This window comes from Parasteatoda tepidariorum, chromosome 6, assembly GCF_043381705.1.
Source record: "Parasteatoda tepidariorum isolate YZ-2023 chromosome 6, CAS_Ptep_4.0, whole genome shotgun sequence".
Classification (NCBI taxonomy): Eukaryota; Metazoa; Arthropoda; class Arachnida; order Araneae; family Theridiidae; genus Parasteatoda; species Parasteatoda tepidariorum.
The window spans coordinates 57,143,827-57,156,385 of NC_092209.1; the positions used below are offsets into that span (position 1 = coordinate 57,143,827).

The 12,559-nt window shown below is 29.1% G+C and overlaps 1 protein-coding gene across 1 annotated transcript in view; it reads left to right on the forward strand.

Moving 5' to 3' along the window:
• Nucleotides 1–12,559, forward strand: part of LOC107456920 (uncharacterized) — a 59,149-nt gene that overhangs the window by 10,819 nt on the left and 35,771 nt on the right. Inside the window, exons 6-13 of the mRNA XM_016074899.3 lie at nt 1,056–1,194; nt 2,989–3,151; nt 3,802–4,082; nt 6,855–7,045; nt 7,122–7,401; nt 7,476–7,623; nt 8,970–9,115; nt 10,907–11,272. Of these exons, the coding sequence (XP_015930385.1) occupies nt 1,056–1,194; nt 2,989–3,151; nt 3,802–4,082; nt 6,855–7,045; nt 7,122–7,401; nt 7,476–7,623; nt 8,970–9,115; nt 10,907–11,272 (1,714 nt within the window). The remainder of the gene's footprint in view (nt 1–1,055; nt 1,195–2,988; nt 3,152–3,801; nt 4,083–6,854; nt 7,046–7,121; nt 7,402–7,475; nt 7,624–8,969; nt 9,116–10,906; nt 11,273–12,559) is intronic.

Here is a 12,559-nt window from a genome sequence, read left to right on the forward strand (position 1 = left end):
GATAGACAAGAACTTTAAATAACTGTCTTTATACTGAAACATTGTTTTCAATTAAACTAATATTTTAGCCAGTAAATCACAAAATTTTATATTTATAATTGCCAAATCTGTTTTATTGTAAAAATATTGTTTTTATTTAATCACTTAAAGTTTTTACAGAAATTTTTCTAGGCATTTTTTTTCGTATGAACCAGATTATAACTAATTATCTAATTTATCTAATAACTTATCCAATGATTTATCTAATGATTTATAAATAAATATTTTTGTCATACGATCGCCAAATAACAACCTTGTTCAGGATTGCTCACATCCTTCTCCCAAAAATAGCGAAATAGTATCGTCGGATACCACGTGATAAAGGCAGGGCCAAATGCCAACTCCTGGTGAACAAACTATAGAAAGAGTTTGACTTTATAGTAACAGTTATGCGAGTTTCATATTTTGAGACTTTGGCTGCGATTGACAAAGATGTTTCTAATTTTTCTTAATGGCATTTTATATTATATGGGTGATACTGAAGCCTTACAGTGAGCCCTATTTTAAGTTGATATCATTATTACGTTGCAATAAATGCATTTCCGTTTTTCAGTTTCTACATTCTTTAACGGTCTTGAGCACCAAAAATTTCTTAACGACATGTCTTAAAATTATAGAAACTTTTTATTTTTCGTGAAAATAGTGGCGAGCAAATATTTTAGTTTGGCTTATATCTTTTAGAATTGAAATTTCATCACTTGCATTAAGTTGTTATACGGTTTTACCTGAAGTAAAAATTGATTTTAAATGCGTAAAATAATGCAAACCATAAACTTCAAACACCAAATTTTTAAACTGAATGGTGATTATAGGAATAATGTAATAGTTGTGTTGCCTATTCGTCAGAGATAAAAGAATTAAAAATTTGTTTGAACAAATGTAAGGTTTTCAAGTATATCCAATAACAGATGTTGAGAAAATATTTTATGCTTATTATTTAAAATCAAACCATTGAGACTTATTAACTAGTAGCTATTCTAATGTGGTATCTGACAATTTTTGAATACTAATTTCAGGTTGGTTTGATCACTTTGGATTTGAGCTCAGCCGGTCCATATGCCACAAAGATATCCTATGTTCAGTCTCAGTATGAAGGATCTCTCGTTGTTCTTATCAACACGCACGATGTAGCAGAAATCACTTACAAACAACAAGGTATTTGAAATTTGTACAATATAAAAGCTTATATTTTTTTTTCTTTAATGGATAAAAACTTAGATAGCACTAAATTTTTTGAAAAATAATCCAAATCTCCATTATTGCGTTTACAACATTTGACGTGGTGAAAAACCTATCCGAAAAATTGGCGAAATTTAAAAATTAAAATCACTTTTGCATTTACAAAAATGCCGATAACCATAGTTTACATTTTATAACTGAGTTTTTTTTTTCAATAGATCATTTCTCTTACTATAAAATTTGTCTCTTGTTTACTTGTAAATCAATCGATGTAGTGTTATAAACGGATTACGTCCAGGTGCATGTTCTGAAGCAAAAGCTCCGTGCAAACACTCTACCTATAAATTAGACCAAAAGTGTTGCGAACACTCCAGGTCTTGCATTATCCTGGAAAAAAATAGCCGGTGCTAAAAATGTTTAGGCTTTTTTTTCCCTTTTGTTGGGGTAAACTAAATTTATAACGCTATTTTATTACGTTGCTTCAAGTGGTAACAATCTGCGCTTGACAGATTTTTTTTTCTCTTAAGACTTAACGTTAGAAAAGCTACTTTTGGCAAAACGCTTAATGTTTGTTGCTCCTTTACAAAATAACAAATTTGAGGAAATTTTTCTAAATTTTAATATAAAATATTTTTCACAAAAATGCAAATACTTGCCTTTACAATTGAAATAAAATTTAAGTAAATTTTGCGAGTAAATTTTTTATCAAGAAAATTAATTGAAACGGTTATAATTTTTATAACCATTTTTAAATTTTACAACCTACATTGTACTGCCGACCCAATTCTGAGTTTACGACTACCAATGTAAAACACCGTAGTCCTGCAATTTTGTATCCAACCCAGAAGACAAGGGTACTCCTGGATCGAGCCTTGGGAGCAACTAGCCATTCTGGAGTACTTTTTGATGGAACTAACCCGCCTTTGCGTTGCATGGACAGGAAAAACACGAAAACCGCCGACTGTTATCCCAACAGCAAAGGGATTCTAGCCAATGATCCTCCTACCACTGTCAGCACTGTGGTCGGTGTGATCAGTTTTCAGAATTCATAACGACCAGCTATCGCTGGCATTCGAACCTTGATCACCTCATTTGGAGGCGAGTGCTCTATCCCCTGAGCCATCGCTGCTCTTACTATTTTTAAATTACAAAATCTTATGCTTCGCTAAATTTTATAATTTTGTAAAAACTTAACAATATAAAGTGACCATATAGTATTTTAAATTTACTGCACATATGAATGTATAGAACCTTATAGTGGAAAAGTGGTTTTATATTTCGATGACACTCTTATAAATGTGGTTTTACGAAATCTTCAGTATTTTTAAATATTGAACCACTGAAGCTTCGTCCCTACAATATTCCCATTCAATAAAACTCTCATCTAAAGTTTTAAAATTATTTCTGATAAGAAAATAATTAACAATTTATTAATCAAAAATTAATATTTCGTAAGATTTTCAACATTTCTTCGTCCATTTAAATTCTGGCTATGCTGCCTTCGTTAGTTAACCTTCTTTAAACTGGAACCAATACTTGATATGTTGCTTTTAAAAATTAACCTGAGATCAAGATAACACATGGTTCTCAAACAAATGTGACAAACTAATAAAAATTAACTTTGTTTCTAACCTGACTTTATTAACTTTCGAGTGTCTTATTCCAATTGAACTAATATTTCTATTAAAATGGATTCCGCTTAATATAAAGGTTGGGCACATTTTTTTTCTTATACAATGTAGCTAAAACTTTTAAAATTTTACTTTTCAGGTAGTACAGAAGTTTTACATTACATAGAAGTCCGTTATCCTTCAGCAGTTGACTTGATTACGTATACAATTCATGGACATGGTTATATAGCAGTATCTAACTCGTCGGCCTGTGAAGTGTTTAAAATGGACCAATTCGCACGAAATCATATTTTGTTTGACAGGTTAGTTTTTAGAACTGTTTTAAACGTAGGTCTTCAATCTACAGGCCATGAGCCAAAAACGTCCTCCTTCCTCCCCTCAGCATCACTTACCTGGCTTGCGGTAGCAGATCTGATAGTGCAGATATGACTAGCTAATTCTGATTGAGTTAACAATCTTAGTAAATCTCAATAGGAAAGAAACAATAATTAATAAGAATAGTATTAAGCATTTTGATTGTAATTAATGATATGAAATTTTTCACTAACTTATTTAGTACGTCTCAGTACACGCTGGATAGTACCGTTTAAATCTAATAATTAATCTAACTGTATGTTGTAAGATGAATTATTGAATAAATGAGACAAAATACTCAATGTTTTAAATAGAAAAGTAAAAAGTCCAAAATGCTTAAAATAATCTCAAAACCGAGATAAAGAAATTCATTAAACGCTGTAGTCAAAAGCTATAGCTATAGCTATAGTCTCCCCTCTAAACTCATTTGCTTTTTTGATCTTAACCCTTCAATCTTTGACACGGAATTGGTATGGCTTTTATATTAATTTTAGAGACCTTTTGGTTTATTTAGAATCTTTCAAAGAAATTTCACAAAATTTTCAAGTTTCCGTGTATTTTAAACTCATTGGTAACGGAAACTTTTTTTTTTCCACAGGATTCATTCTCCATATGGAGATTTACTGGATTTAGAATATTTCCGACTGGGTTTCCATCATTATTTGACCGTAGCTGGGAAGAATCATCAATATCTTTACTCTTGGAAAAGTGGGGAATATGCATGGAAGCAAACATTTGACGCAAACAACGTGCGACAGATATTCTCCACTACTCTGCCTTCATGCCGTGATGACGTTATTCTGTTCTTTATTGGTGATGAATCTATTGGGATTTATGTTTACAATGGACAAAATGAAACTTTCGTCAAATCTGAAGTCGGTAAGATAATTCAACCTTAAATTTTTGGATTCCCTTTTATACATATGCTGCACTAAATATTTTAAAACTAGTTTATTCGTATGAATGTATCAAAGGAATGACTTCCCAACTAAAGTAAACATTTGAGTTTTGGTTTTAAAGATACAAACTATTATATTAAAAGTATGAATGGCATAAACTCGGTAATATTACTCGTTGTACTGGTTGCACTAATTATACGTTCTAAACTATTTACACTTTAGTTTTAAGAATGATTCAGGTTTTTGTTAAAACTTTAGTTTCGCTAATAATATAAACTTCAGATCTGAAGTTTGAAATGCAAAAATGGACACTAATTCGAATGTTTTGATTTTTATCATAATTCAAAATGTTTGATTTGTAAAGACAGTAAGTTTTGTACTGCTAATTATTTTAACATCTGGTATTTTTTTTTTTTTGAAATCTAAATAGTATAACAGATTATTTGCAATATTTACAGAACTTTTAAGAGAACGTTTTCTGATGTATCGAACAGTACAAAATATGTCCATAATGTTTTCAAAATAATTCAAAAATGTAACGTACATTTAGTGTACATATAAAAAGTCTTAATTACTAATTGGAAATATTCTTTTATTTAATATTTACTTGAAAATATTTTTTCATATTAGTTGACAAATCTGAAGCTTAGACTTTTTTACTTTAAATTTTTACTTATGATGAAGTTAAATGAATGATTAGTTATTTGATTCAATGCACTTATCACAAAAACATGATTTTCAAACGACTTTTCTATTCCTTCAAAACAAATTCGAATTTTCCCGTAACTCTTCTGCATACAAAGCTAATTGTTTCACAGAATAAAGTAGCACATACTTTCTTTCAATTGAAAGAGTCACGTCATCTATTGCGCGTGCTATTTTACTTTTGTCTGTTATTTTAAATCTCTTACTAATTCGAAGATTGTTTTGATTGTTTGTACGCATTTTTTATTCAATATTAATCAAATGTGAAATCTATAATTTCATTTTGATTTACATGAATTTACATAAAGTGTTTCTAAAATTTTACTAAAGTTGCTAATTTTTCTAAAATGAAATGCTGAAGTTAAAGTTTTTATTTGAATAAAAGACTATTTCTAAGGCTTACTTCATTTGAATTTAATTTTCACTGTAATTTACCACTATGCTGAACAAATTGTCATTTCGAATATTTTTCTAACTCAAATTTTTATTTAAGGAATAGAATTAAACTTGTTTACACTAAAGCATAAATACGAAAATGAACATTTTCATGCATTTTTCTAAATTATAAGAGTTTGATAGTTTCCATTAATATTTTGAAAAGAAATTTCGAAATGACAAGCACCAATAAAGGTTTTCTATTAAAAGATTATCGATAGAATTCATGTGTCGATATTTTCTATTTATACTCTGATGGTACCTTTTATTGATAGTATATTGATTTCCCCTCGACTTTGAAATGATCTGCAATCTCACCAAATTTGCTGTGCATGTGGTAAAATGCTTCGTTTTTTATGCTTGCAAGTCTTAAAAGGCAAGAACGTTTTATACTACAAAACATAATGAAACAACTGATCTACTAAAGGAAAGCTCTCGTAATTAATTTTATAAGTTTGAAACTTATACATTTCTAAAATTAAAATTCTGAAATTGTATATTTAAAATGCTAACTATATATAAGTTTAATTGTCTTTTGTTAACTGAAAAAAAATCAACGCTAAAAATAAAATTCTAAAAAAAGGAACTAAACATTGGGTAAACTAAATGAAATTTGTTGGAAAATAGAGCTTAAAATCAAAATTTTAGGAAATTTTAAAATTCTACATGGAAAAAATAATTTTTAAACTATGTCCTAAAACTGGAAAGTTGGGAAAGCCAGGTGGTAAACTCTCCTCTTTGAACTATCGTCAATTAGAATCCCACTAACTAAGGAAAATATTGGTTTTGTAATAGAAATGCTTCCCTTTAACTTTTAAGTATTATATTGCGGGATTCTCACATTTTAGAAGTTCTAAGTGCCGCAATAACATCGTATACAAAAAAAATATGGCAAACTTGCGACTTCCACCTCTGTGCTACAGAAGTTCTGCTACCAGGAAAATTAGTATCTATACTTTTCACAGGTATCCTGGCTGTTATCAAATTTCGATGACGTAAAAAAATGCTTATAACAATATAAACTCAGTCTAATCAGTTCTATCTATTGCTTGCTGTTTAACAAGCGTAATCAACAAGATTTTTATCCTTGTGAGATATTGCCTTATAAGACTTACTGAAAACTTGAATAAATTTTTAAATGTGTTTCATTCTTTCTACTTAAGAAATTTAAAAATTCTATAATATAAAGGCTTAAATGTGTATGTTAATTAGGCTTGCTCTCACAATAATTTTTTCTCTTTAATGTAAGCAGGGTTTTGCAACTAAGTTTTTATGAATGTTTTAGGTTAAAAAATTCATGGAATTAAAAATGGAATAAAAAATATTTCGAATTTTACAATTTTTGCCTATTTATGCATCTTTGTGATTTAAGAATAGTGGAAAAGATGAAATAACTGAATAAAGTATTTGCATACAGATTTTTCATACATACTCTTTATGATCGTTTTTTTTTCTCTTAGTTCTGAAATCGAAAAAGTTAAGTAAAAATTAGAAAAATTTACTTTTAAAGACTAGTATTTTTCATTATCTATTTTACCTCTGTTTTTCTAATATTAATTGTCAGGTTTTAATGACAGAGTTTTCTTTGAAATATACGATTCTCTCGTTTTAGAAATCCCAGTAGGTTTTAAAATGAATCCAGGATCTGTAACTTCATTCACGCGTAAGAACAAAGCTGTATTATTTTTCCTAAGCAAGGACTGGAATATTCATGCCTTCTTGATGGACACCAAGCTAAACCTCATTCGAAATCCAATTTTAGTTGAAGGAAAAGAAATTTCAAGATATATGGAAGAAATACAGGCAAGCCATTCTTTTTATTCCTTTAAATTTTTAAACATTTTAATCTTCATTCCTTAAATTAAGTCTTAATTTTTAGGAGACGTTGAAGGAACAAACTAAACAAGTTGATTACATAATGCAAGTTTTGCAAAATGCCGTTCGTAAAACTGGCAGCCAAACTATAACAGCCTTTCAGTCATTCGAAGAACTGCATTCATCTGAAGGTACAGTGGTGGAAAGTATAAATAATACTGTGTTCGTGGAATGGGATGGCTCAGATTTAACACTGGATCAGTACCGAAAAGGTACAGATTGGCTAGAGAAAAATGTACTGGAGCTAGAAAAGCTTGTCGAAGAAATTGAAAAAGTTATCCCAGGTAATAAGTAATAATGATATAATGTATTTTTTATAACAACCTTTGACATTTCTTTTATAATGCTTTTGTTTCAGATGTCGTTCGAGTAGATGAATCGGTTGAAATAACAGGCACAAAACATTTTATTGGCGATATTACGGGATCTTCTATTTCATCCATCTCTGTTGATATCCAATCTATTGCAGGTGTGAATCTACCTCAGCTTCAAAAAGAAATATACAGGTATGTCTGAAATTTTTATCAGTAGTCAGTTAAACTAATATTTCGAAGCTATTCGATATAAGCACTTTAAGACATGTAGAAAAATTTCTTCTCACATTTTAGGCTGAGCGAACAGAAATTTTGTAAAATGGGATATTTTCATCTTAATATGCTTGAATTATATCTTTTTTGATACGAAAAAAAGCTTGGTTCATAAATATTTTATTTAAGAAATGATGCGCAAATGCACTATTAGCCGAATCAATGGACAAACCATTTAGTTAAATGCTAGTTTTTCTTATGAAATTTGCTTTATTTTATTTACAGGACTTGCAATTTTGATCCGACATAAAAACACGATTAATCTCAATTACCATTTATAGAAAGCCGCATTTAACAACCGTTACAAGTTAAGAAACCAGCACAGTTTAAAGATTTCTCAACAAAAAGTGCTTAATCCAATTGAATTAATATTTTATATGTATTCAGAACTCTTGAAAATCTTCGTGAACAATACGTCAGTGTTAATAAATATTTATTGAAATTTTGCTTTTACGCACCTTTGGCCAAAAATAAGTTCAACATTAAAATTTCGTTACATTTGGTGCTATTTCCTTGTAAGGCATCAGGCTTTGTTAAAATTTGCTAAAGTTATAAATTTTGCAGTAATATACAAAATTTTCTTTTAAAATATTTTATCCCTTATGCACATTCTTAATTATCAAATTAATTCTAAGTATATTTGTTAACTTAATAATCTGTACATTATAAAAGGTATAATATTTAGAACTGTTAAAGAAGCTAAAGAGACTTAAGAATTTCAACTTTTTTTTTAAAATGGCTTAGTTTAATCCAGTATGACGAAATGTCGCCATACACAAATGGGCATGACGTTTTTAGTCATGGAAATTAATAAAGGTGTGATTATATTACTTTTAACTACGAAGAAAAAGTCCCCATTGTGAAACTAATTGAAGAAAGGTTTATTCTTCAATTAACAGGTTAAAGTGCCTTCTGTTAAGTTTACAGGTAGACAGGACCTTCTCACTTAGTTATATCCTTATTCATATATATATTGAATTATGGTTCTTTTACACATATTTCATTACTTTGCATTGGTTAAGTAAAATCTTCGTTTTTTTCGTAAAAAAAAAATAATCCATTAAACTTTTGAAACGTATGGAGAAAATTAACTAGTTTTATAGTGCGAAAAACACTAGTTCCAAATTCCCAAAAATTAGCCCCAAAGGGAATAAAAGAATATATAAAATGTGTATCAAAACTTAATATTGTTACTTTTCCTAATCGGTGTTCTATTTTTATAAATTTCATAATTCGATGCATAGTTTCTTTAAATTCATCTTTAGGTTGGACAAACCACAAAAGATTGAGGGAACTCTTATATTTGAGAACCCGCTCACAGTCACAGGTAATTTAGATGTTGAAACAACTGTGAATGGAATTGATATTAGCAAAGATATCATGACTACAAATACCGAACAAACTTCATTTGGTAAGTCTTGTTATTAACTTTTAGAATGCTTTTTAAACGTAAAGTTTTAACTGCTTTTTTTAATTCTCTCAAGCCAATTTTAAGATTCATTTTTAATTAGAAATATTTTAGAACACTAGTTAAACTAATAAATTTTAGCTAATTGAAAGCAAGTCTAAAAGCATACAAATTGTGATGTTAGAAATCCTTTGAATATTAGCAAGATCTTATTGCTAAACTAGAACGATAATCTTACCAATCCCCGTCATTTTACACGATTCCACAGTATTTATAATTGTTTTTTTTATGTCCAAGTTTTTCAAACAAAACAAATCCTGAATAACATAATTATTATAAATACTGAATAATTAGTAATATAAATAATACATAATATATAATTTTATGTTAGAACGCTTTAAAAATGTTAATCGTAATGAAAAAGATTACCTGGATTTGAAAAACAAACAACTGTACTTAAAAAAAAAAAAAAAAAAAATCGTAAAAATATAGAAGTCTGCTTTTGAAATTTTTCATTAGTTTTTTTCACGAGATTGATGAAACTTGATAAAGTTTAATTACAATTTTGAGCAAACTTACTTGAAAATAGACAAATATTTTAGTACGTTACTTGGTTGCGCAAGACTGACATATCTTTCTAAGGAGACTTATAGAACTTGTGACATAAGTAGTTTATCATTAGTAAGGCAGAGATTCAAACTTGCTCCAGTCAATGGATAAATATTTTAGATTAGTACTCTTTAAATGTATGTTTCTTAGTTTAATAAATTCCATTTATAAGGTTTTTACTAATACTTTTAATATCAAATGCTTGTGTGATGCACCACTTAATGACAATTAGGGTGCGTTCAGCCTTGTAAAATGTAGGCAAAATTAACAGAAAATATGCAAGTTTTAATTTGTAGTTCTCGACAGTTTTTTAGATTATTTCGTCGAATCAGGAGTAATTATCTCTAGTAAAGCATTATATGACAGTTACATTGCTTACTCTGAACAATTTTTTGATCGATACCCACCATCCTAACATCTTAGCATTTCACCGTGTCATTAGTTGTTAGTAGAGCCATCAAACTTAATTTCTCGAATTTAAGTGAATTTTATTTATTTTTGGATTTCGTAAGCAAATTTTAACTTTTTAGGCATTGCTTTTTACTTTTTGATCAAATTCTAATTGATTAGTTAGGTACAGCATGCTTAATGACTTCAAGCATGTCGCTTTAAGTCGTTAAGGACTTTGTGCTTTTAAGCATTACATTTAGTATAACTTTTTTGCAAAGTAATGACTATTTTATTTTTTAACATTCATTTTTTACCTCTTAATACGCTTATATAATAGCTGTAGAATGTTATGTCATACATTATGAAATATAAGAATATATTGATGCTTGCATGCATAAAAATTTCACAATAAATTTCTAAATCATAACACTATAAAAATAAACTTTTAAAAAAAATCAAACATAGTAAGTTTTTACAGGAAATTGACAAGTTAAATTACAAAACTTACTGATGTTTTTAGTGGCATTGAAAGTTATTTTCGTATTATCCGAGTATCTCATATAATGTAATCATCCATTACAGACTGATATGGCCAAGTTAAATATTTTATTTGATGTTTGTAGATTATTTACGAAATTATATTTAACTGAAATCAAAAACAGTGAAGCATACTTTTATCAATTTTATTAAACATTTCAATAAATCTAAAATGCAAAATTTTTCACATTCAGTTTTTGAAATTAATACTCTCAAATTATGTATGTTAATTTATAGAAATCTTTTTGAATTTTTCAGCTCATATGACATTCGAGAACAAATTAGATGTTCAAGGTGATTTGAGCATATCTGGCACATTGAACGGTATTAAAGTTCGAGATGAGGTTGTAACATTATCTGGAACGCATCTCATACGGGGTCATAAGAATTTCCAAGGTGGCTTGATTACTGAGAACATCACCACTCAGGTCATTGACGGAGTGGTCATTAATGACCTGTATCAAAATGCTCTGACGAAGAGTACTCCTCAGGAGATACCCGGCACAAAAACATTTAGTGGTCTGCTGTCGAAGGACATTCTGCTTGATGGTTTGCTAAATGGATATGATATTGCGAAATTGGCGGACAATATTGTAAGGACAGACAGACCAGCGATAATTACAGGTTAGCAATAACATTTTATGATCCTTAGTTTATAACTAAGAATCTAACACAAATTAGAACACCTCTCAGCTCAGTCTTTCAGGAATTTGTAAATTTTGAAATTGAGTTTTAGTATTGATTTTTAATGCTGTACATAAACAATCCTTTTTTTAAAATAGAATACGTAATATAATACGTAATATAAACATATTCTAAGCATTAGAACAAATGACTATGCCTACTTTGGTTATTTTGATACCATTTTTATTGTCTTTTTGTCCATTTTAACTTTAGATAACCTCATATCAGTGTTTTTTGGAAGTAATTATAAGACTCGTAGGCTACGAATTAAAAACGTGGTAATTTGCATATTTCCTTTGCTATGCTTAAATTTCAAATTTATCCTATTTCAATAGGTATTTGTATGCTATTCACTCGCTAGCAATGAAGTTTTTCAGTGATATAGAACAAACTTCAGATAACCTCATGTTTACGTAAAAATCAGAGTACAACATGCTAATGCCTAGGATAGACAACATTGCTAAATTGTTCTATAAAAATGCAATTATGTGATGTCAATGCGATGCCAGTATCAAATTCATTGACAACGTTAAATTTCCTGTTTTTGCTTAGGTATATTTTACACAAAAAAATTATCCTGATTGTATAATTTTATCCTCTAGTAGCAAACAATTGAAATTTTTTCACTTATGAAACTATCATCCCCATATTCTAAACAGTATCTACATCAAATTGGGTCGAGTTTGGTTCAGCAGCTTTATCGTTATCAAGCTTTAAAAACCTACTTTATGTCCACCCCATATAATTATTTAAAGAACATTTAACTATGGAATGAAATTATAGTGTTAACGCGTACATACTTTTAACATATTTATGTATGTAAAGAATCAACTGGGCTTAAATATGGAAACTGTACGAGCTTTTGTGCATCGCATTCATATCCTCGAACTACTGTGGAATTTTCGTAGTGTAAGGATTCACAGCTTCAAGCAAATTGAGAGAAAGACTTAGGTTAGAAAGCTGAGTCATGAAAGAAAGAAAAAAATCTCTATTAAGGGAACGAAAGGATTTTTTTTCTTTTAAATGGTGTGGATGTTAACCTCAATTACAACACCAGAATGTAAGGGTCAGAACGATTGAGTAGCTACTTGGCGTAGAATTATTTTACTTCACTTCACTATTAGCAAAAATTCTACAAGTTAATAAAACTTTATAAACAATAAATTTACAACTAAGTACTTCGTAGAATTTTTAACAGATTAGAGATTAGAATAACCGTTGCGATTT